Source organism: Mesitornis unicolor, unplaced genomic scaffold, assembly GCF_000695765.1.
Source record: "Mesitornis unicolor isolate BGI_N332 unplaced genomic scaffold, ASM69576v1 scaffold13084, whole genome shotgun sequence".
Taxonomy (NCBI): Eukaryota; Metazoa; Chordata; class Aves; order Mesitornithiformes; family Mesitornithidae; genus Mesitornis; species Mesitornis unicolor.
Window position 1 is genome coordinate 699 of NW_010178138.1, and position 25,916 is coordinate 26,614.

Here is a 25,916-nt window from a genome sequence, read left to right on the forward strand (position 1 = left end):
ACTATCATTGGGTCACCAGAAGACCCAAGAAAAGAGGGCAAGACAATGTGTACAATGAACATGGTAGATGTGTAGCTAGCAAATAATTAAATAAAAGCTGTATGATGGTGTTCCTACGAAGTAGTGATGTTTTAGATGGAGATTTACAGAATTGTTGTTAGCTTCATATTATTGAGTTAACCTTGTGCAATATGACTATTTGAGGGAAAAGTCAGGTCCCAGAGGACCCTTTCAGTATGCTGTGACTGTAAGAGCACAGCAGGAGTGTATATTTTTTATATTTATTTAATGCAAAATAAAACCTAATGTAGAAGCAGTAGATACATGATCTTTTGAAGATCATTATTTTGTGTAAAATTCTTTGTTCAGCTCTGTTTTTTAAACTGGCTAACAGAATGATGCAGAGGCATTGCAATATCCAAAGCAGTATAACTTAGTCTTTGTTCTGTAGGTCAAGTTAAATTCAGCTTAGCAGCTAGGAACAGATTGTTTACTAATTTTTTCATTCATTTTCAAAACAAACAGTACATTTTCCTAATAATCACAAGTGATTATGACTTAAAAAGCAAATTGCTACCATTTTTTTTCAAAACAACAGGAGATCAGACAACACTATATATTTATCTTAATCTGGAGAAATTGCAAGGGTGCACAGATACAGTTGCACAGCTAAAACCAATCTTTTATTTCTCTCTGTCTTTATATTTAAAATTTTAGAAGCCTAAGACTTCTCTGTTTCCATTATGATCTTTTGCTTCCCTAGGAAGCAAAATCTTTAATCCTTTTAGGCAGCCTCTGAGTTTTGCCAGCCTGTATCTGAGGCTTGTTCTGTCTCTGAAAGCGAAGCCTCAGTGAAACAACAAAATGTTTCATGAGCACATTCTTTATAAAAATGATGTTGTACTGGATCCTTCCAGCCTGACACTGCCACTCTCATGTCTGCAACTGTATTGTCCTCTGTGTGCACACACTGTGCTGCCAGGTCCTCTCCGTTACAGGGCTGCTGGTTTTACTAAAGCACTGGAAGATCTCTGGACAGCAGAGACATAAAGCTGTACTTCCATTTTGTGTAATATTGTGAATCCCAAATGCCCGTGTACACATGAATTAACCTCTGGCATGAGACTTGAAAATTGTGAAATATAACAGCAATAAGAAAGTAAATTTTCTTCCCCTTTGTTTATCTCCCTTACTTTTAAACTGTTTAGATGTGTTTTTAGGCTTTTCCCTGCAATGAGGAAGGCTAGCAGTCAATCCTGCCTAGTTACATGAAGCCAAGATGCTTGCATGACTCTTAAATCTATCCTTTCAAAAAAAAAAAAAGACATGAAGTAGTGAGAAACTTATGATAATACTTGTAAAAAGAAATGCTGACTTGTTCCTAAATCTATCACTGACATGGCTAAAAGCAAGTCATTGGTGAGGGTCCATGAGTCAGAAACTGTCTCTCCCCTTAAGAACTTTCAACCCTAAATAACCACATATGCTTTTCTAACATCATGTTACTGTAGTGCTATAAGGTCCTGCATAACCTTGCAGATAATCTTTAATCTTGAAATTCAGGCAAAATTGAAGTGATTCTCCAAACTCCTTAATCTATTACGAGATTGTGCACATGCCACATTTAAAATAATTTGGTGAGTTGAGAGACATGTACAGAAATAGATCCATGCTCCTGAGAAGTTAATTAGACCGATATGGGATCAAGACTGGAATAATGACTAACATTTATTATCCTTAGCAGCTCCATGAAGCTTCTTTGATTGCCCCCAACAGTTTATCCAGGGAAGAGAAAAAGCCTCTTGGCTAATCTGTGTGGCACCATCTTCTCTGCCTTCATTTAGCTCAAATTTTTTTTTTTGCACATTCTCATGTTCCCCAGAGGATTTTAACTCGTCTTACAAGTGGAAGTCAGTAGGGAGGCCCTCACCTGCCTTCTTCTGTCCCTCAAGGTCCTATTTGCAAGTACACCCTACGCTTCGCTTTGAACAATTAAACCTGAGATGCTATGAGAGATATTGTTTTTCAGTACTGCTGGGTAGTTAAAGGGTGTTTCACAGTTGGAACAATATTTTCTTTAAAATATTTGATGTTTATTATTTCACTCTTTAAGCAATATGAGGAGAAAAGGCTGTTTACTTAGAAAGTCTTTATGAAGATGCATGAGACACACCAGTGATATATAAAAACAAAACCAGATTAATTTACTAATGTGACACTCTTTGTTTTTAGGTATACAAAAAGAAAACTGAAGCTGCCAAGAAGGAATATCTGAAGCAGTTAGCTGCCTACAGAGCAAGCCTTGTATCCAAGGTAACACATAATGTATATACATACACACATATATATAGTGACATATCGCAAACCATTTTCAGTATTTATATGGTGATGAGCACCATAGTATTTAGTGCAAATAGCCTTGTCTGTTATCACCTTAAGTTTAGGTTTAAGGTGCAAGTGCTCAATAAACACAGTCACCTCTCTATCTAAAGATAGCTTTTCCCTTCTGGTAATAGAGACAGCACTTCTTCAGGATGTGAGCATCATCGCAGTTTAACAGAGGAAGGAGTTACAAGTAAAGAGACTCTAATATAACAAACAGGCCATGCCAGGCAGTCACTGAAGGAAACAAACCATGTAATACACAAAATGCCTGGGTTTGGGTCTGGGGTTTTTTTTAAGACCTGTTTTTTACCTTGCAATCACAATACAGAAAAAGTCAAGCTCAGCTCACATAGCAAATTTTCATAAGAAAATGTGAATCTCGATTTTACATCCTGCAAGCAATTTGTGTGAGCACAGCATAGGTCACCATAAGACTCTTATAGTGGACCACAGCAGTGTATCCCCAGTACATGTCTAGTAGCAATTTTATAAATTGATTTATACAAACGTTCTTAGTGCCCATAATTTTTTAATAGACTCTTTAAAAATTGTAATTAACTTTAAATTATGCAGAAGAATGTGAAATTACTGCACTGTGTCAATGTGAAAAACCAATTGGGCAACCTCAGAATCATACCAGTTAGAATCACTTGATTTGTGTCTATCAAAACAGATTTAGATATGTTTTGTTCTTACATAAATAAAATCAATTTTAGAGGTAAACATAGCAGTATGAAGAACTGGCATATATGACGTTAGTAGAAGTTTTTGTTAGTTTTAAGTGGGTCTGGGGTGGTTGGTCCTGCACTATACTTCTCTGTATTAATTTGTACACATTTTCAGGGGAAGACTATGTGATTAGCCATACAAGGACCTTTCATGCATCTTTCTAATTTATCTTAGTGTTTGATCAATGTTTGTTCTGAATTTAAAAATTGGAAATATGGGTGTTACCTCATTCCTTTTTGAGGGTTGTTTCTTATGCATTTTAATTTTATAGCTACCATCATAAATACTAATTCATTTCGTTAAAGTGATTTACAGGGTACCTTTAATTTCTCTCATAGGGCAGTTTGCCTTCATAACGGGTACCACATGCACATAAACAGTTTTTTTTAAAATAGCATGCTGATTGGGAAAAGAGCTCAAAATATTACAAAATGTTTTGAAAAAATGCATGAAGGCAACTTTTCACTTGTGAAAGTAACTTAGATGTCATTATGCAGCACATCATGGACTGTTTACATAACACTCTATATAGCTTAATTTTGAAATTCTGCATATGAAAATAAGGAGGTTTTTTGTTTTATTTTTTTTGAAAGAGAAAAAAGTATATTATGGCATTTTCTGAGGTTTGTTTTTAAAAAAAATAAAATATTGTTGATCACTTCAGTGCATGAAGCTATTTGTGCATATATTTAAATTTGCTGTTAGTCAGAAAAGCAATGTAGGACTTTCTTAACTTTTAAGTGATTATTTAAATTCTGCCCATAATGTAATGATTTTCTCTAGTGTGGAAAGTATCAAAATATAAACTTAATGAAGCTTAGTACTAATTGCTTACTCTCATGAACACGCTCAATGAATCCAACAGAGTTGGCATGTAACTAAAGCAAGTCCATTTTGGAATCAGGATGTAAAATACCCAGATGAAATATTATATCAGTATATTCAAAATTGTCATTATTAAATATTTATATGGCATCAGAAGAGTTGTAGTACTTTAGACAAGCATTTAAGCTTGAAGAAATATATATAATACATTATTAAGATTGTTTGGAGTCCATCTGGTCTTTTATGTCTGTGTGTTATACTATCATCCATGAAAGCTGCTTTTAGAGAATATTATTAAGATTCCAGGACTTCATTCTCAAAAGTTAAGACATGCCAAAAGTAACATACCTTTTCCAAAAATGCTTTAATACAATATTAATGATTTGCTCACATGGTATGTTTTAAACTGCATACTGTACTCTGTGTGAGTCTCATTTTGTACACTTACAATCAGGTGTTCACCCTGGGAGCTCCTGTGTTGTATTTACTGCATGTTGTTTAACCTTGCTTCTTTACAGGATTTTCTGCACTGCTCAGTGTTTCACTGTTTCACTTCTTCTGCAGTGTTTCAGAGTAAAGAAATTCTCAGTAACACTCTGGAGCAGGATGTTTGTATTGTCCATATTTTCAAAACACAGCAAAATCATTGTGAAATCAGGTTTTCAGTTATTTTTGTCCTGCTTGGGATCTCTGGAACTTTATTTTTCAGAGTATTTGACCAATATTACAGCTTTTGTGTTCATAGCAGAGCTCCAATGACTTCAGAGTCAGGTGACTGGTAGCTATGAAATGTGCAGTTGTGCTTCACATCACATCAGGACATCCTCTTGCTATATACAAATGATAGGAGTTATGCAGTTATCAAACTTTCTTCCTTCTCCCCTCCCAGAGGACTCTGCCCATGGGAACAGGCAGGCACAATCCAGCAAGGGTGCTGCTCAGGTCCTCTATCTCCAGCTCAGCTGGTGCCTCACACCTCCCAAAGCAGCTGCTCTACCAGTTTCCTAACTTTTTGAACACTTTTTCCATGAAATATTGCCAGTTTTTGAACAACTACAGAGTGTAGGGCATGTGTGAGAGTGTTTGTATATTTTTTTCTGGATTTATTTGCAAGTCTTCATTTTTCTGAAAAGTAAAGAAATGAATTTGGAGTTTAATTCACCGCACCCATCTTGCCTATTTGAGATGCTGGAATTGTCAGAATAGAAGATTGCAGAGAAATGGGGTAAATCTCCTTCTGCCAGGAGGTTTCTTAGCCTCTGCTTGACAGCGGAATAAAGAAATTCAGGAAAGTTGGTTTCCATCACAAGCTCTGCGGCGGTAGTAGAGTATCAGGTGGGGATGGTGGTGTTCTCCATGAATACACATCCCTTTGCCCCCCTTGCTCTGCTTCTCCTCTTCTCTCTCCTCTTCTCTTCTCTCTTCTCTCTTCTCTTCTCTTCTCTTCTCTTCTCTTCTCTTCTCTTCTCTTCTCAGTGGTTTATTGATGTCTTTATAAAACAGGGCTACCACCCAGTAAAGAAGGTAAACATATGATTGTGTAAATATGTCATTTATGCATTAATCCCCATTTAATTTATCAGTTTATTTCCTGTATTTTCTCCTCTTTTATAATGATTGAAATTAATGGGGCTGTTGTTGAGTTTGTTCATGTGTGTAGGAATTGATATGTAAAGTAAAAATCACATTACAAAGCATTATATCTTCTGCTATGCAGATTGCCATATTGCTTATAGTACTGACTAAGCCTTTGCATTGTAAACAAGTGTCTTTATATTTGCCCTTAGTTGCAACTTTTAGTACTATTCAGGTCCAGAAATGCAGTCTCTGGTATCTGGTAATTTGTACAGCATTACACAAAATGCTGTGAATTGCAATTTTACTTTTTCATAAAACAAGCACTTTTTCTAGCTTAACCAGCCTTTTTTCTGGCTGACATTAGTGGTTTTGCTGCATCTTTCAAATATATATATTTAATACAGATTTACATGAGTAAATGTTATATACTTTCATATATTATATATGTGCGTCTGTGTATATTTACATAACATTATATTAATATTATGTATTTAACATGCATAATATATATATATGCATGTAAGTGATACATATATGGATGTTAACTATAGCAGTAAGAGTTTAGCTGTTTAAATAGAAAGGTACAAAGAAGATATTCCTTCCCTGTTTTTTTCTCTCTGGCTAAATGAATATTTAATTCTCTCTGTGTAGTGACACAACTTCAAGTTTCATGCGACATATTTTAGCAGCTATGGCTGAAGCTAAAACCTCTCAGCAAGGAGAATATTATTAAAATTCAAAATACTCAAGTCTATTTCAAAACTCCAATGTTGCATCTAAGTCAAAGTGGTGTCCTCACTTGACATTGCAGCAAATGCATTGGACATTTTTCAGTTTTGTGGACAGTGCAAATCCTTTGGACATGTAAAATTGCTTCTTGAATTATATGCCAGACATGGCTTTCCTAGCCCACCACCTTGCAATTATGTTTCATAAAAAACCTAAAGGTCATCTCTAGCAAGACTGCCATTTCTTTAATGCCATTAGTACAGCAATTTGTAACCAGAGAGTTTCCAGGCACACAAAGTATCTTTGTTACATTTACAGCCTTGCCTATATTGTAATGTAATTGAACAGCCTAAAGAATTAGTCTTTTGAGACTTCAGGGAATACACATGAAAAAGTTTAAACTACTAGTAAAAAGCAAAATGGGGACCATCTTAAAAAAACTCAAAACCAAAACAACAAACTTAGCCCCAGAACTCAAGCAGTAAATTTAATGTTAGTTTCTATTTGTGTATGTGGTGAGTGCACTTACCTAATATATAAAAAGGCAAAAAATATGTCAGCTGTCCCAGATCATGCATCTCCCCACTCCTAATTAAATGTGGATGTACAGGTGTGGCCTCTCCATGATTTCTTTTCTGTGGCCTAGTGAATCCCAAAGTCTTTTCTGCATAGTGGCCAAGCTTCAGATATAGGGGAGCACTGTATTCTAGCTCACTCTTCCCTGAAATAAGCAGCTGCTGGGGTTTAGGACATTTCTTTTTGAAATAAAATTCTGAGTATCTCTTGACACAACTGAACTGTTGTGTCTCCTGATCAGTGCTTTAATCTGGTGTTGTGTACAAGGAGAACAGCATCCCTTCTGCAGCTGGCAGACAGGCACCTGGTTTCCACTTTTTGAGACAACAGATTCCTATATTATATGTTGCCCCAGTCCATGCAGATGTTTTGGAATTTCATAAAACAGCTCAGGCCATTCTCAGTGAAAGCGTCATAGAAAGAATAAATAAAAAATATGGTTATGTTTGATGCATGATATTATTTTTTTGTAACTATTAAAATGCTACAAGGCATTTGGCAGTATTTTCCTTAAAACATTAACAAAAAAACCCAGAATGATATCATGCATGTACAACTTTTAAATTAAGCATTAGAATCCTAGCTGGGAAAACTATAATGTAAGGCTTTTACAGCCTTACAGGTACTTCATGCTTCTGTGATACCTCCAGGTCTTCATTCTTTCTGGATTTATGATTATATAGTCAGAAATTTTCAAGGACTCATAAATAAAATTATGCATGTGCAAGTATGTTATGTATCAGAGTACCTGGTAAATGAACATATATTTATAAAACAATTGGCTGATCTGATAATGACACAAATCCAACCATCTTCTTTTCTAGCAAGGAATCCAACTATCTACTGCAGTTGAAAATGTAAAGCAAACTATATTTAAGTTAATGCCATGAATTTGATTTGAGGCTAAATCACGTGAAGCTTTACATTCAGCAGTGCAGAACCTGTGAGATGCTTTCACATAATTTCTGCCAAAAATGGCAGCAATGTCTTGAACTTGAGAGAAGCCAGATTTTTGATTGGGAGTGGAACTGTGTTTGGTTTTGAAGTGAGTTAATAAAACTAGATTTGACTATTAGCCTAGTGCTTCCATTTGGGGAATTAAAACACTTGTATCAAATTAAAGTTGCATATCCTTTATCACATGTACCTGGGTTACATTCATAAAACATCTATTTTTACTTACATACCCTGAATGAATCCATGACAATCCCCTGTAGATGATGACAAAATGTATATTTAGATTTGAAGATGTTCTTCTGAGCCACCTCAGCTAATTATAGATGACAACCCATAGCTTACTCCTTTGTTCTGAAACATCAAGAATGTGTCAAAAAGCTTTCTGAACTCTCTAGAGTCCCAGATGTTGTTATTGCAATAGGTGACTGGAATTAACAAAATACGAAACGTTATTTGCTAAGAGCCTCTTGTGACTTAGGTACGAAGGCAGCTGCACTGCAAATATGCATATGAATTCTCCACCGGAGTGAACAGAGTTAAGTCCAAGGAGTCTCTAAAGGAGTTCTAAAGAGAAAGAAAACACTGCTGGGGAGAAGTCATTCTCTCATAAACAGCTTCACAGGGGTATTATTAAAATGGCTGAGCCCACGTAGCTTAGAAGAAGGGATTCTTCTCAAGGACAGGCTTGGGGTTGGAAGTGACCTAAAATGTCAAAAACTTTACAAATGGACAGAATTATATGAACACAGAAAAGCTGAGAGAAGGAATAAACAATTCAAGATGTTCCTTCCACCAAAGAGACAGCAAAGACAGCAGATGCAAACTTAAGCTTAGGTAAGCTTTGTAGTAGCTGCATAAGTATTCAGCCAATTTCCTTCTATCTACCTCTTTAATGTCATGGTACTGAAGGTAATTTATTTAAAGCTGAGTCAGGCCTGCCTAAGTTTGATGATAGCCTGCACAGCCTGGACCTTCCTGGTACCAGCTGACGTAATCACTGCTGTTACAGTGCTGAATGTAACCTTCATTCTGGTCATAGAGGCCAAAAAGTGTTGAATTCCTCAGCATGGCTCAACGATGGACACCAGTTATTAGATATGCACATGACACCACCATGAAAAGGGACAGTGTGGCAACTATGTAGGTTGCTGACACATACTCATTTAAAACATGAATCAAGTTAAAGTCTTTTCTAGGCTTTGAAATACTCAGAGTACATGTTCCTTGTCTATGTAGAGGGGATGCCAAAACTCTTTTTCTCATTTAAAGAGAAGCACCTGTTTCTCATTCAAAATAAAATTATGTCACACCACTTTGGCTATGGGAAAAAAATTCTTCTGAGGTTGGAATAGGTTATTTTTACCCACAAGTAAAGCTGTTTGCTTTGATAGAAAGTTTTTGCTGGCCATATTAGCCATAAGGCTCATGTCTTTGCCCTTGAGGAGGTCTCTCTGCATTTATTTAAAGGGCACATACGTATCCAATAGGACCAAGAATATTTATTGAAAGTGCTGAATATTTTACTTAATTGCTGATGTTAATAGAAAGGTATTTTGATAATGTCTTATCTGTAAATAACTGAAATTATATTGCTTCAGCTAAAAGGCTTTGATCATTAACTATTTTTGTGGAACCAGTAGAATAAGAAAAGACCCCTCTTTTTTTCTCTGTAAGTTAAACAACTGTGGTTTCTTTGAGACAACACTGACTTTTTGATTTTATATTGCAAACAGCAATATTAGTTGACCACTTCTTACTAGAATGAGATTATTGCAAAAGTATTTATTTAATTCCCATATATTTGGTATCATATGCTATAGTAGATAAGAATGCTGAATAGAAAACATCTCTATAGTATGTAAATTGAAATTGTTCAAACACACATATGTGTGTATATACATATATATGGTCCTACCTGCTAGCAGCTTTTCTAATAAATACATTAACATGTTAAAAAAGCAAAATGAAGTAAGTATAGGCACTTGTCATTTCTACATATGTTTCTGAAGAAACACAGGTCAAAACTAGTGTACATCAATTTGGAATGATTCTCAGCCTGTTAGCCAGGTCCTATCTGGACCTGGATTCATTCTTCTTTCATGAAAGGGAATCAAACCACAAGTGTGGTTATCAACAGCTGTTTGGTTTCCCAGATCTCCAGGTGAGGGTTCAAAATGCTACTATAGACTTTTCAATGTAGAAGTAAAATGATTTGCCAAAGAAAGCCATGGAGATGCAGGAATGGCATCACTAGGCTGATTCTGTTTTCTCTGACACCACAAAATTGAGCAGGATATCTGTACCAAACATCATTTCGCAGCTGTAGGAGTGACAGGTCCATAAGAAATCCTACTCCTAGCCTATTTAGAACTTCAAAAATTTAGAGTAAGGCTCTGAGCTGAACTCAGGAACAAGTGGAAGCCAATCAAATAGCATAAAGAACTGTCAAGAGAAGCTAGTTTGTGGTCCTGGAGTACATATGCTAATGTATGTGTACAATACCAATTCCTACCATTAACTAAACATAATATTCTGTCACCCTCTAGTGGTGGGTCTACAATACCATGGTTCTGATAGTAATGATAAAAGGTTTTCTCATTGCATGTCTGCTGGAAGACCTTATCATAGGTAGGAGAATCTAGGCTTCAATGTTTGATGGCCTGTGTGTACAGATTTGTAATTTTGGTCTCCACTGCATATATCTGTAAATGAATTGTATCTTCTAATTTCATGCCAGAAAATAGAGATGTAAGTTGTCTTTATTCCCTTTGGTAACATTAACTAAAAAAGGGTGTTTTTTTAAAAAAAGTACTTCTATACTCTTCTCTTTGGATAAGGCAGACTGAATTCCAGCCTGCAAAGTTACTGAACATGACTGTGCACTTGAAGCCCATACTGTATAATCAAATCCCTTCCTTCTTAATTCCCACTATTACCCTTAATAAAAGTCCTTGTCTAAAACCAATGCTGTATGGGACAAGTGCAGTGCCCATTCAAATCCGTGGAAGCAGTAATTGTGTCCAAAACAATAAAGTGACCTATGTATCATATACATCTCTTGCTATATTTGACAGTAAAGTGACATACCAAACCCAAAATATTTGACAGCTATTGTATTAGCTTCAGCAATATTTAAAAAATCTGTGTTTCTGACCCAGCCTTAGAAAATGCAGAAAGTGCAGTAAGATGGAGAATAGCATTTAATGGGTTCCTTCAGATCACATATGATTTAAAGAATCCTAAGTAACAGCAAAATACTTGCTTTGAAACTGAAGTGGTGTACTTTTCATTGGATCAGGAAGCAGTGAAACATATAGAAAGCTGATTGATAGCTTGAGACAGCTGGAACAGTCCCTTTTGATCCCTTTGCAGACACTCTTCTCAGAGGTAAAGCAAGTGTTATTCATCTCTGACCTGAGACTGTACAATTCCTCTTAACATAATTTGGTATTTCAAGTATTAAATGATACTGAGTATCTGATATCTCTGTAGTTTTATCAGTATGGACCATGCATTTGCTGCATATGTGTGAACCCAGAGTTACCCAATAATTAAATTCGTTCACTGTATCTTTGTTGAAGCGGTGTATGGCAGCATCTTTGTCGTCCCAAATGAAATGTAAGTATGTACCAGTATGTCACAAATAGTGCCACAAAGGCTTTTTCATACCTCCTCACCAGGAGGAATCGTTTAACTGATCTCTCCTTAGACACTTCAGGAGTAATTATCCCTCTATCCCTCAGATAGACCCTTCCAGCCACTTCATGGAAAGGCAAGATGTTTTCATGAAGGGATGATGCACTCAGTAAAACTTCAAGTTTCTCAGGAAAGAACACAGTACACGCCTCCTGTAATGTGTAAAGAGCTTGGGATGCTCAAGAGGAGGGCCCAGACCATGCTGCTTATTAGCAAACCTCCTGAATCTCTGAAATTTTGGCAAATCTGCCAGTCTTTGCACCCACACTACAAATACAGCTGGGAAGAGAGGGGGGAAATATTTCTCATGTCACCATGAATATTAGTTCAGTGCTTAAAAAATAATACCAAAAAACTGGCAGATTTTGCACTTACTTTCAGGTTTTATCGTTTACTCTCTGTGGGTTTTTATGTCTGTTTCTGAATCCTGCAAACATGCACATAATACATATTGCACACGTGTACACCCACATGTGAGCAGAGCAGTGTAGATCCACAGAGGCAGATACCTGCATTCATTTTATCATATTCATTTAATTTCCCTTCATTTGATGGAGAAAACAAGGTTTTTTGCTAATGGTACTGCAGTTACACTTTGGGAAAATGAAGTTATCTGTCTCATCTTTATCATCGCATATAATGAAGCAATTTCAGTAGCGCGTGTCAGCAGATTGTTGGTGATGGTACATCCTTCAGGAGGAATACAAATAGACTTCACTGACCCCGGAGTGCTGAGAGTAACATCAAACTTACTCTGACTTGTAAACTGAGCAAACATGACATGGAGGTCACAGAATAAGGGCATATATGCATCTTTCAGCCCTTATTTTGACAAAGTGACTTCTTTCTCCAGAGGGACATTTCTGCCATTTTTTTTCCAGCATGTTTCACCTTTCACTGGCTATTAATCCCAGTAAGACTTAACTGAAAATTATTATTCTCACATATAAGCTCAGAGGACTTAATTCTTGAATTATTTTCATCATTTATTTGAGCACACAGAGTTAGCACTCAGGACGTCTAAGAAAATAATGGTATGGAAAACGAGTTAACAGATTGAGTTTAAATCAAATGTAACAAGTTAAAAATATTATAACAAAGAGCATTACAAAAATTCATATTCATTAATGAAATTTTTTTATTACTAGCAGCTTTAAGAAATAAGGGTAGACCATAACATTTTTTACAATCTGTGCATTTTCTAATATGAAGTATTCTTCCAGCTTTAGTAAGATAGCTTCCCTGTACCTGATGCAGTCGAACATGTATATAGACATCAGTTTTAAACAGAATTTTGAGAACTTTATGAACTGGATTAACAAAGGAAGTTTTGCTAAAAGTTAAATTATTCAGAATATTCCTATAGTTGTGAATGTATGGCACATGCAACATGTTTGATACAGGCGTGGATAGCATCCCAGCACAGAATACTTCAAAACAAATGTATCAGCACAACAACTAGCATATTTATTCAATGCAGTAGAACAGCTGTGAATGGGATTTAGCCTCTTCATCATGTTAGCTTACTGATAAAGCACTGGTAGCAGATATCAACCTAAAGGACACTGAAATTCTTATCCCCAGTTTGCAGATGGGAAAATTTGAAGATCATTGCAGACTTTTGCTGGAACCCACTCTCCTGAATCTGTTTTCCATCAAGTTTGATGACAATAGTAGTGGCTGCTTATATGAACAAATGTGACAGGCTTCATTGTCTTTGCTGCGTATGTTATTAGGTCAGTGATGCCAGTTCCAGGTTTGGAAAAAGCTAAATGTCAGGCTAGACCAGGAAGCAGAGGGGCTAAATTCTATTTTTACAATGCTGAAGAGAAATGTGTAAGGTAAACCGGATTAATTATTTTCCTAGTGTAATAACCAAACTCCATGTCAAGGGCACTTTGATGGTCCAGGTATGTGTTTTCCCATGGTGAGACTCTTAAAGAGACTTCAGGGAGGAGAACAGCAGCTTTTTGTAGCTTCTAAGCATTGTCTGTTTTTTGTGTTTCTCCACAGAGCTACAGTGAACCTGTTGATGTTAAAGCCTCCCCACAACCACAGATGATGAATTCAAAGCAGTCAGTGTTTCATGGGCCCACCCAGGCTCATTCTGCACTGTACCTCAGTTCCCACTACCACCAACAACCAGGAATGAATCCTCACATCACTGCCATGCATGCCAATATCCCCAGGAACATAGCGCCCAAGCCCAACAACCAAATGCCAGTGACTGTTTCCATAGCAAACATGGCTGTGTCCCCACCGCCACCTCTTCAGATTAGCCCCCCTCTGCACCAGCATCTCAACATCCAGCAACACCAGCCAATTTCAATGCAGCAGTCCATTGGAAACCAGCTACCCATGCAGGTCCAGTCTGCTTTGCATTCACCTACAATGCAGCAAGTAAGTTTGAGCTTTTCAGTTGTCTGGGCAAATGTGGGGATTTTTTTGATGGAGAAAGCTATGCATAAGTTGACTAATAGAAGTGTGTCTGTAGATCCATCTACAAATCTGGGAGTACTCTGAAATGTAAGTGAAATGTTAAGTCTTTGGGAGACATATTTTACAAAGAAAACACAGGCACGCCTAGAAAAAGATGTGATTGTACCATATGCTGGTATCTTTGTGCTGACTGTGATGTGGAACATGGGAACGTGAGGCAACACAGGTTTTGTTAAACATGCTAGATTAAGTGAAGACGAGTAATTTGGTTTATGATGCATTCATAACTTTATTTTCCTAGATAGACATAGCTTTTTTTTTTTACTGGAAATAAGTGGGCTGTCCTCAGTGGTGACTTTTTTTTTTTCATTCTGAGTGTTTTGGGTGGTTGATTCTCAATACATTTCCTAGGAGTTCTGAATGAATGCAGGCCAACCATAGTATTGTGACTTTTGGGTCCAGGCCTATGGAGGGTTAGAGCAGATTAACTCCACTGATTTCATGAGAGAAAATTTCCTTTTTTTATTGGCTGAGATCTGACTATCAATAATAAGATCTTGCTTTGCAAAGAAGCTTTAGAATAAAAATGTTTTGGATGGATTTGCAAGGATCTACAAAATTGGTATACACAAAACTTGCCAGTTCTGGTTGATAATACATAGTCATGAACTTGCTACATGTTTTGAACATCTCCATAAATTCACCTTTGCTAAGCATTTGCATTTGTTTTCCAAACCAGAAACATTTCAACTCAAGATTGGTCTTTGGAGATGGGAATACCTAAACACAAAACATAGCTTCTAGTTGAGAGAACAATTTAACAGGGAAAGAAATTTTCCAAAGCAGGAGAAAAAAAAAAGTTGAAAGCAATCTGGACTGATAAATTCAGTTGTGCAGAAGGTAAACCAAGGTGTGTTCAGGATGATCTGGATTTTTTCAGACTTTGATCTTAGTCTCAAGAGTGATTTGGAGTAATCAGACAAAAAGGAAGATTTGTAAAGTGTTTACAACTTTTTCCTAGTCTAATTTATTTTTCACTCTTAGAGTAAATAGATTCAACAGACTTATGACCACACAAATGTGGAGTTTTTTGCTGTCACGTGTTTCTGAAGGTTTTCCTATTCATTAGAATCCCAGTGTCCTGGTGTGAATGTCCTGGAAGAGCCCATGTTAAAGTCTCAGAGAAACTCAGGAGTTAACTCCAAGCCTGGGCAGTAAGACTTGGCTAGGGCAAGTCCTAGACAGGTGAGCCACGATGGTCTGTCTGGAGATCCTAAGCCTGGTGCAATCCTGGTTAAACCTGAAGGCTCAGCGCAATGAGAGACAAAGCAATGGACAGAGACTCAATGCAATAGGTTGGTTCATTTAGCAAACATGAAAAACTACATCAGTAAGAGCAGCCTGTTGAGATTGTATAGTCATATTTCAGTGAGTTTTTATCAGAGTGATTCAGTCTTCTAACTTCAGATTGTTTGCCAGGTTTAGTGTCATTTGTACATGTCCAATGCAGAGCTGTGGAAGACCAAACCCCTTATGTCTTTTCCAGAATCATTGATAGGCATAATTTACTGAACAGATTTGAATCTGGCTTTATTTATTGAATTAATAGTACAGTAGGGGGTAGCAAAAGATGTAATGCAGATGTTATATACTTACATATGTACACATACAATATCATCCCTATTGTATGAATCCATAATATGAGTCTTCTGATGTTTTATTTTACGAAGTTGCACACATGTGGCATATGATGTGCACATCAATGGCTTGAGAGTACTTTCACTCATCAGTGAGAGCTGTGGCATGCAGATGAGTTATTTCTAGCTTGAGAGAAAACACAAAGCACTAGGTTGTAGAAAACAGGTGTGTGGAAGTCAATATGTACCATGATGAATCTTTTCCTTTACTAAGTACGACTACAGTAAGTAAAAAACACTGTACCTCTGTGTTCATTGTTAAACTCATGAAAGGTTAGCGTAAATACTTTTTACCAACTCATATTCCTTAGTCAGAAAGGCTTATGCTTATAATGAAGATACCATGATGAGCTATTTCTGAGCTTCACTCAAGATGACAGATGCTTATTACCTGTTGAAATGCTACACTGCCAATCTTAACTCTATTTCTCTTTAAGCACTGTAGAACATCTACAAGCCAGTTTATATTTCTTACTCTCCAGCTTTTGTTTCAAAGTAATACAGTTTCTGAGCTCTGGAAAATCCATATAATGTCACCTTGGAACATTTGTAATATTTCTTTTACTTATTATTTTTTTAAGCATATAACAGTTTACACCATTTGTGAATTGAGTTTAAATAGCAAATCCATTTCTTTTGAAATGTGATATTGGCAAAGACAAAGCAAAAAGTATGTTAAATTTTAGAGCAAAAGGTGTACTAACACCATCATGATTTGCCATGCCGGAGCAGAACAGCTCCTGTCCAGTCTCAGGTGTGACTCTCTAGATATACTCACGAAATGTTAGAAAACACTATCCTCAGAATTTCATACTGCATTAGAGCACAGAGGACAGGCTGGACACAAGGAGGCGTGTAGCAAGAATTCAAGAAACTATAACTTGAAAGTAAAGGCTCTGCTCTCCCCTCTGCTCAAAATTGAGCCAACACTGCTGAACAGAGAGCATGCTAAGGAGGAAAAGATGTAGTGGAGAAAAAAGCAAGCCCTCCAAATGATGACAGCAGCATGGAGGCAACAGCAATGAGGACAAAGAAGAGGCCTAGCACCACCCTGTATGTGAGGAGAGAAGGAGGACTCTGGATATGAGGTTCAGTCCCCCACAGCATGGTGCAGACCACTCCACCTTTTAAAAAGACAGACAAGAAGAATGGGAGAATACGTAATCTGATAAAGCAGAAGCTATGGTTGCATTTAATTAAACATTTTTCAGTTCCTCTTCCCTCAGCTGTTTGATTTCCTCCATGCTAAAGGTGTGACCACCCTAAGCCTTTTCCAAAGACTCCAGTGGGCATCCAATTTGTGTAAGAAACTAGAACAGAAATTAACATTCCACTCCCTACAGTGTGACTTGCAACAGGAGACATTTTCTTTTCAGAAGCATCACCACTGCTCATACCAAACAGACTAATACACTTTCAGAAGTGTATTACTAGTCACACTTACTAGTGTGACACTCAGTGGTGGTAGTCTTGGGGGAGCCCTGCTCTCTACTTATCCTCTGCTTTAACACTGTCGATCTGGGAGATTTGGTCTCTCATTTTCTCCAGGAGAGGGAGCATAGTTTGTTATCAAATACCATCTTGTACTATGTCTGAAGGACTGCCAGCTCCAAAAAAACCCACATAAAGACCCAGATTTCAGTCCTGGCAGGCAGCAACACACTTCTCCAAAACCACTGTGCATGAAATCCACAAACTCTTCTGTGCACAACTTCAAGGAGGGACAGATATGAAGTGCTGACCTGAGGAGAGAGCTCTGCCCCCGCTGCTGCTAGAACCAGGAGCTGATCTTCATCAGCTCCACAGGGAACAGCACATCTTCCTCCACGTCCAGCAGCCTTCGCCTGCACGGGTGCAGCTGTCAAACCAAGGGAGACTGCCAGCTGGAGAAGGTCAGTGTCCTCCAGGAGTCCACAAAAACTACAGAACAACAAGATCAGAAGTGATGGTAGCCAAAAATCCTCAGTGACTGCACAATTTCTGTTATTTTTAAAATCAATTAATTCTGTGGAGTGTGCAGCTGTTGCAATGCATCCAAATTGTTCTGAAATGCACAAGGCAAACTAAAATTTAGCTATTAGCATTTTGGTCATATGCCTAGCATTAGTAAGTATTTTTTAATTTCTTTTTAACAACCTTCTCTATTTTGAGCTATCTAAATATTTTTTGAAACTTCTGCAAAGTAGACTATTTTGTCTCTTTTCCTTTCTCTTCAAAAACAGTTAATGAATAAATTAAATAATGGGCACTACTGTAGACCTCTGGGGTTCTCGTTTACAATGTTAATAATTTACACTGTAAAAAATGACCATTTAGTTCTATTGTCATACATAGGTTTAAATTAGATCCTGAATTTTTTTTATATTTGACATCTAATTCTGAAATATACTGTATTTTTCTTAAATATTATTAATAGGATATGTGTTAAAGTTTTCCTTTGCTGAAGTCTAAATCCACTGTGTAGCAGTTTTTCTTTCATCCACTTTTGACACACGGGAGGAATCACAGTAGATTAGAAGAGTGTGATTTGTCTTTGTCTCATGTGGGCATCTTATCACTGTATTATTTTCTGACTGATACAGAGTTGCTTCTCTCCAGTCTGTTTCTTAGGTTTGACGTGATGTTTAATTTTTACTTAGTTGGGATCAGGTGATCTGAATCTTAACCCTTGTCATTCAAATCGGCACGCTTTCTCCAAAGTTCAGGCATCTGAAGTTGCAACCTGTTTTGTCTTGCAAAGTCGTTCTTTCCTTTCTCTAGTCACACAGACATTTGTTTCTTTCTGAGCATCCCCCACTCTCCAGCCTCTTGTACTCTGCTGTTTTGTATGGAGAGTGATGAAACTCCTCCCTCGCTCCCTCTCAAATATGCCCAGTCCTTGTTAAGGAACCCTTTTAAGTAGACCTACTGGAAGCATCTCCTTCCCTGCTCAAAATCCTCCACCCAAGCATTGGGTGGAATGGTGAGTCCCATTACAATCTCTGTCCCACTTTGGTTCACAAGTAGAGCAAGAAAAACTCGATTTTTAATGTCTAGTAACCATGGCTGCAAGTGTATGCATAACAAAGAAGCAGAAGATTAATGTATGTCACTTTAAAAAAAAAAAACAAACCTCATTTCAGTCTACTTTTAGGTATTTCTTTTCCTTTAGAAAATTAATGTATACAGCAAGACGATTGCATGGCCTGCCAAAAATAATAGCCTCATTTTTTCTGGTATATATTATATACAGTAAACTCAGGGACCTGCTGTATTTGTCCAGATTTCTTCCTCTTTTTTTGTTAAGCTTTGTCTTCGAATGAGGTCAAGAAAAAAAAAAATCATTAATATCTGTCAACTTCCTTTATAACCTTAAGGAAAAATCTTTGTATGATATCACACAGACAGATTTTCAATTTCCTTGTGTAATAAACAGATGCTTTAGGATTTGGATGTAATTTAAAGGTTTAAAATATCACATTGAGATTGATGAATAAATCAGTTGTGAAGACAAAAACATTGATGCCTGTTGAAAATACCTCTCCAGACAGGCAGGAAATGAAATTAGTTCCCAGTAAAGTGTGGAGATGAGGATCACTGTTTAGTTCTGCTGCAGGCTTTTTAGGACTTGCTACAGTGGCACAACGAAACTGCTAGGGCTACAGAAATCTAATTAAAGAGCAAATGTCCCTCCTGACATCGAATTAATCTTTATCAAGTTCCCTATTTTTATTTCAATCTGGAACAAGAAAATGAAATTTAAATTTCTAGGCATGTTGCAAAACAGTTGGTGATTTTCTCTTGAGCATTACAATGCAAAAACATTCAGCATTGTTTAATTAGACCTCGAAGCACTCATTTTCTGAGTGCTTTTTATTTCAGCATTGTTTGTTAAGGGCTTACATAAATAATACACAAATATTTACTACAAGCTTGGTACAAGGCTATGTCCCTCTGTTGTACAGATCTGTATTTCCGGAGTTTTTTCTATTGATGAAAAAGCTGAAGTAATTATTGTTTACATTTTAAACATCACCATACTTTATCGGTCCTTCATATTGAGTGCAGGTTTCTTAAATTACTCTACCTCAACAAGCATACTTTCCAGTACCTACATTATTATATTTTTGCTGCTGGCATTCTGGTAGCCCTCAAGTGGGTTTGGTGCTGCCCCGAGCTGGCCCCTGCCCACTGGCATGCCCACACAGCCTGCAGGACAGCCTGCTTCTGGAGCTGGAGCCTAGCTCAGATACCTCTGCACCACGCCAGGCCCCAATCCCAGGCAGTTATAAACCAGACAGACTTGCCAGGTGCAAGGTGAAAGTGTTGTTACCCCTTTTTTGCAGATAGGAGTATTAAGTTTGGATTCATGGTCCCAACCTTAATATGAGAGGTATCAATTCAGTCCAAGCGTGCGTGCATGCAAGTTTTGCTGAAGAGAGCCACAGCGAGCTGGCTGTCGTCACACAGAAAACCTGAGAAAAGACGAGAATTAGTTACATCCCCACCCAGTACCAAGCTGACATTTTAATGACAGGACCATACTCCCTCATCTAAACTATTCTTTTGTGCTAAGTACAGAAGAAATCTAAATGATACTGGACCGATGGTTTCTTCCTCTGTCTCGGAGGAACTGTTTCTTCTTGCTGCATGAGTACTTGAGTCTCTGTGCCTACTTGCCTGCTTGCATGCTTTTTTTGCTGGAGCTACTGACCCTATATAGTGTTTTTCTTGTATATATTATTGTTTCATGAAGACTGATAAGAGATCACTCAAGGGCTTTTCTACCAAAGGTAAACCTGAGTGCCTCAGGGTAGGATGTGTTTCTGTGGTTAGTTTCCTCTTACAGCTAAATTAGAAAGGCTTTATGGGTGATGTTTTGTGTAAAAATGATGATGGTGATATACAAGCCCATTCTTCTGCCTTCTAATTACATGGCACTCCAATTAAAGTCATTGGGAAGTCTGCTCAATTATGATTTCCTTTGGATTCATTGCAGGCATTGAAGTTGTTTATGAAGCCTGATGTGCAGGTTTAGAGCCTGGTGAAAAGGCAGTGTACAAAGCATGGGAGTTACAGTCACCATGAGTGGGTTTTATTTTACCTTATTAGCAGGGCAGTATATGTTACATGACAACTAGATGCTGAATTCAGCTCGTGCACTTGCCCATGGTCTATTTCTTGGAATCATCAGGGACCAAATGAGGCTTCAGAGAGCAAGGTGCTGAGGTGTGACTTGGGATGTCCTCCATACAGAAGAGGTTTTGGAAGAAATTTGCACTCATTTAGAGCCTAGGCAAAAATCTATGGTCAGGATGAGTGGAATGAGGTGACAGTGTACATGAGAAGCATGGTAGGGCAGGACACCCAAGGGATATCCAGGGAAGAGCTGGAGTATAATGCACCAAGAAAGAGGGAAGTGAAGCAAGAAGTGGCATGTTCTATTTGAAGGAAGCTCATTTCTGGGGGTGAAGGGGGCAAGGCGGAAACTGAGAATACTCATTTATCCTGATTAAAGGTAGTGTGGCTGAGTTCTTAAACCCACAGAAAAAAAACAGGTCTTCTCTAAATTCCTGTCTTAATGAAGTCTGTGTATATAAAGCGATTGCACATAATCCACTAGAATTTAAAACAAAAAGCTATGACATTTCATCCTTTCTATTCTGCCTGTGGACTTCGGTCAAATGGAGTGGATTTTCAAACTAGGTATCTTTGTTCAACTTCAGTTTCTGATTTAGCAGCTACACATTCAGTTAACTTGAGTGGAAATTGGATGCCCTTGCCCCAGGAAGGAGTTTGGTCTGGTGTTTTTTCAGCAGGCATTGATTGCTTTTGTACAGCATTCTCATACTTTTACCCAGTGTAGTTCTTCTAACTTTATGCGAACATGATGTACATTTATATAGGGTGAATCAGATATACTAGCCTTGAAATTTCAATTGTTCTCCTGGTTTTGAAACACATCATTTAAACATTCTCATATATCAAAAGAGCTAAAAAGTATTATGACTTTTCATATGAGAGATATTTCAGGGAGCAGGTTAGATGTCCCTTTGTAACTTCTGCTTTTTTTCGTCATCCTCAAAAAGCAAGTTATTCTGTGCTACTTTTACTACATTAGTCCAACAACTGTTAAAAAGCTTTGGTTGAATTTCTGTTTAGTTGAGAGAGAAGTACAAATAAAAGAAGCAGCAGATGGTCCCTTTGTGACTGAACGAAGAAAAAGGGTTTTGAGAACAATATGTGAATAGGTGTAGTCTAATAAAACAGTCAGCCACCTGCTGCCTACATCCTTCAAAAAGATTCTGTTGCATATTCTGGGAATTAACGACTTGTGTGTGTCCTTATGCGAAATCTCAATGGAAGCTCTAAGGAGCAAACAGACCTTTTTGCCCCAGTGTTGATTGCGTTGTTCTCTTGGTTTTGAATTGTTTCTGCTCTGTCCCTTTTAGTTCTACCCTGTGACTGTGTAGCAGCTAACGTTTTGGCAGTGTTTCATTTCTCAAACCAAAGAAAGATATTAAAACTTAAAAAGCACCTTCACCTTCTTTCCTATGTTAAGTTTGATAACCTGAAGTACACCTAGAAAATAAGTAATATACGATTTCACAGCACAAAATGTTTGGGGTTTTTCAATGCACCCAACCTGTTGCTTGGTTTCTGTACGTTGTAATGTACTTGCTTTCTCCTCTAGGGATTTTCTCTTCAGCCTGATTATCAGAATATCATCAATCCAACATCAACAGCTGCACAAGTTGTTACCCAAGCAATGGAGTATGTTCGTTCAGGGTGCAGAAATCCTCCAGCGCAGACTGTGGACTGGAATAATGACTACTGCAGTAATGGGTAAGCAGCCAGTGAATGCCACCTTGTGTTGAGCAACATTCATGACACAAGTATCTGACAGAGAATTTTGAAACAGCTTTGTTGCATGTTTCCCTACCGTATTTCAGAAGTGTCTCCATGATGGCACTGTATTCCCTCAGCAGTTAGACTGTTGTGAGAGAAGAAGTTTTCAGTACATACATTTATTAGACATTGTTGTCACCTTATCACAGCACATACACTCTGGTCTTAGAGAGCTTCCGTTCCTTAGAAAATCAAAACTGAAATCTTAAGGAGAAAGTGTTGGAAAGAAGTTTCAAGATCACTACCTCCTACTTGGAAGGCAAATGGTGTGAACTGTTGTCTCCAAATATTCCATTGCTGAGGAGAGCTTGCTGCCAGTGAAAACAACTACTTTGAGTCATGAACACCCACATCAGTGAGATGCAGGGGTGATGCATGTGATACAAGGTACATGGAAGGGAATGGCACGAAGATCCCATGGTTGCAACCAGAAACAAAACATCATACCTCTAGGAGCTCTATGCCCCTACTGTAGTGTTAGTAGCCCCTTCAAACCCTCAGCTCCTCTACAGTGTGGTTTTCGTGGAGCCACATTACAGTACCAGAAACTGCCTGGAGACATTTAAGACTCTGTACAGAAGGTATCTTAAACAGACTTAAGGTAACTTAAAACAGAAGTTTTAAATGATAGCTGTCGTACCTTGTGAACATGTCCAGCAGCCTGACCTCCCCTTAACCTTGGCAGGAATCCCGAAGGCAAAGGCAGATAAAAGCTCTTGGTTGCTACCCAAGTATCAAGTCCAGCCCAGACAAATGAACACAAAGCAGAACTAGAGACCAGTTTCACCCACTTCATTTACTCAAACTGAGGATTTCACTTGCATTATTGCTTTAAAGTGTTTCTGGAACTGTCTATCACTGTTGCCCCATGACTTGCCCACTTGTTCAGCAGAACGTTCTCGCTCCTGTGCTGTACCACTATAATGTCTGTTCGTCTGTGCTGCAGGCCCTTGTAGGAGCCTACTCAGTCCACAGACATTTATACCCACTGAAACTGAGCTGTGAATAGACTGTCCTCTGTCAAACAGGCCATAGCCACCTGTGGCTTTGACTCCTGGTCTCTTCTGGAAAAAGCAATGTGCTATCATTGCCAGCAGTGCCCTCCAGGTCCCCAGTGGCCATAACTTTCCCTCAGCAGAAGCTGTCTCTGAGCAGACCCTGTATGTACCCTGTATAGATACAGCTTTGTGAACCAGTGTGCATGGGTTTAACCTTTCTCTGCTATAGCATTGCTGTAAATTGCCCATGCAGTGTAGCTTGCTCTGGCTGCTCCTAGACTCCAAAGCAAGTAAGCAGTAGAGCTGTGGAAGAGCTCTTGGTGCCTGGGTTTCGGCAAGGAAGCAGGAGATTGAGAGTAAAACTTTTTCCCCAGAAAATCTCTGCAGTGCAAACCAAGCCTCATCAATGATGCTGCTTCTGCTTTAAATGATATATATTTGTTCCCTTGCACATGCTTACTTGAACCTGCCAACCCAACACGTTTTGACTATGTCCACAATGGTAAATAAAACAGGCCACAGATGTCAATGATTGGCACCCATGTTCATGTAACTAAGCTCTCCGGCCTTCTAAAGGAAAGTAGCCACATCATAAGGGCTGCTTATGGAGTATCGTTCTGAGGCCTGTGCTAAACCCCCAGCTGTACCTGTGTGGTTTGTGCAAGAGGGATAGTCAGTGCTACCATCCTGCTAGTATAAGTCATCCCAAACCAGGGCTTAAGCCCATGTCCCAGGCCTGGGTAGTTTAGAGCCAGATGTGGTCTCCCAGTTGCTACATGCAACAATGGCACTAGATTTTTCTTATTATCACCATGGTAATGCAGCTACACTTCAGTGATATGTTTGGAATTAATGACATGCGGTAGGGTTGTGAGGTTTTCTTTGCAAGAATAGGACTAAAAATTTGATGAATTTTTGAAAAAAACCCACATTTGTTCTTTTTCTCTTTGAACAGGGGCATGCAGAGGGACAAAGCACTCTACCTTACCTGAAAATCTGAAACACCTTTCCACTGAGGAATGCAGGGAAGTCTTTTCATCATGGATTGCTTTATGCAGTCAAGGCAGTTCTGCATTTTATTAGGAAATACAAGTTGCTAAGCACTTAGGACTATTTGAGCTTGTGGGTCACCCACTCTGGAAAAAATAGTCTTGCTTCTTTCTTTTTCTTCCACCCCCACCCCCATTTTTTCTCTTTCTTTCTCCTTTCCACCCCTACCCTGAGATCCTTTAACGGACATTGCTTTTCTTCTTCCCTGAAGGAAACTTGGACCATTCAGATTTTATGTTGGTTTTTGCTGTGAAGTGCTGCGATAGTAACTGCCTTAGCAACTGTAGATGTCTCGGATAAAAGTCCTGGATTTTCCATTGGTTTTTCATAATGGGTGTTTATATGAAACTACTAAAGACTTTTTAAATGGCTTGATGTAGCAGTCATAGCAAGGTTGTAAATAGCATCTATGTTACACTCTCCTAGAGTATAAAATGTGAATGTTTTTGTAGCTAATTGTAATTGAAACTGGCTCATTCCAGTTCATTGATTTCACAGTAAGGGTTAAATTGGCAAACATTCATATTTTTACTTCATTTTTAAACAACTGACTAATAGTTCTATATTTTCAAAGTATTTGGGGAAAAAAAGTAAAATAATCCCAAATGATAGTAATTAAAAATATTGGCTTTGTCTCATGATATAAACATAAAAAACCTAGGGAAAAAACCTAATGTTAATAAAGAGCAAACACATTTATTTTGTACTGCCTAAAAAATGCTTCTTTTTTTTAAAGAAAATCACTTTACGTGTACTGGTTAGTAAACGTCATTTAAGTCCTTTTATGTAAAAAACTGCCAAATGCTTACCTGATATTTTATTAGATGCAGAAACAGATTGGAGACAGCTAAATTATAACCTTTACATATGGCTATGTATTATTGTTTCTTCATACTGTGTCTGTATTTAATCTTTTTTATGGAACCTGTTGCGCCTATTTATGAAATAATAAATATAGGTGTTTGTAAGTAAATTTGTTAGCATTTTAAAGAGGTTTCTTTGATGCTTTAACTTTTGCTGGCACAAATTGTTCACAATTGATGTGAATACTTTATTTAGTTTTTACAGTGACATATATAACACAAAACCTGCTCTACTGGCAGAAAATGAAGGTAACCAATACTTATTTCTCTATTTCCTTGGTTGTTAAGATTAAAAAAAAAAGATATTTTAAGTAATTCCCTTTTTAAAGCCTTGTAGCAGGAACCAGACTCGAACCAACAAAACTAACTGAATAAAACTGCATAATGCTTCTCAAAACTTCATCAGTTTGGGTCAATTAGTCAAGTGGAATGAAAATATTACCAACAGAAATATTATCAAATATGTTTCAGCCATTTTATTATACATGCAAAAGATCCCACAGAGT

At 37.8% G+C, this 25,916-nt stretch overlaps 1 protein-coding gene across 1 annotated transcript; it reads left to right on the forward strand.

The window, feature by feature from the left end:
- Nucleotides 1–2,232: 2,232 nt before the first annotated feature.
- TOX (thymocyte selection-associated high mobility group box) lies at nucleotides 2,233–24,891 on the forward strand (the record flags this gene model as incomplete). The annotated part of the gene is made up of 4 exons (XM_010182346.1): nucleotides 2,233–2,313; nucleotides 13,489–13,875; nucleotides 22,285–22,436; nucleotides 24,453–24,891. Coding segments are annotated over 4 exons (657 nt in total), but the record flags the coding sequence as incomplete, so codon positions are not given.
- Between the last annotated feature and the right edge of the window lie 1,025 nt (nucleotides 24,892–25,916).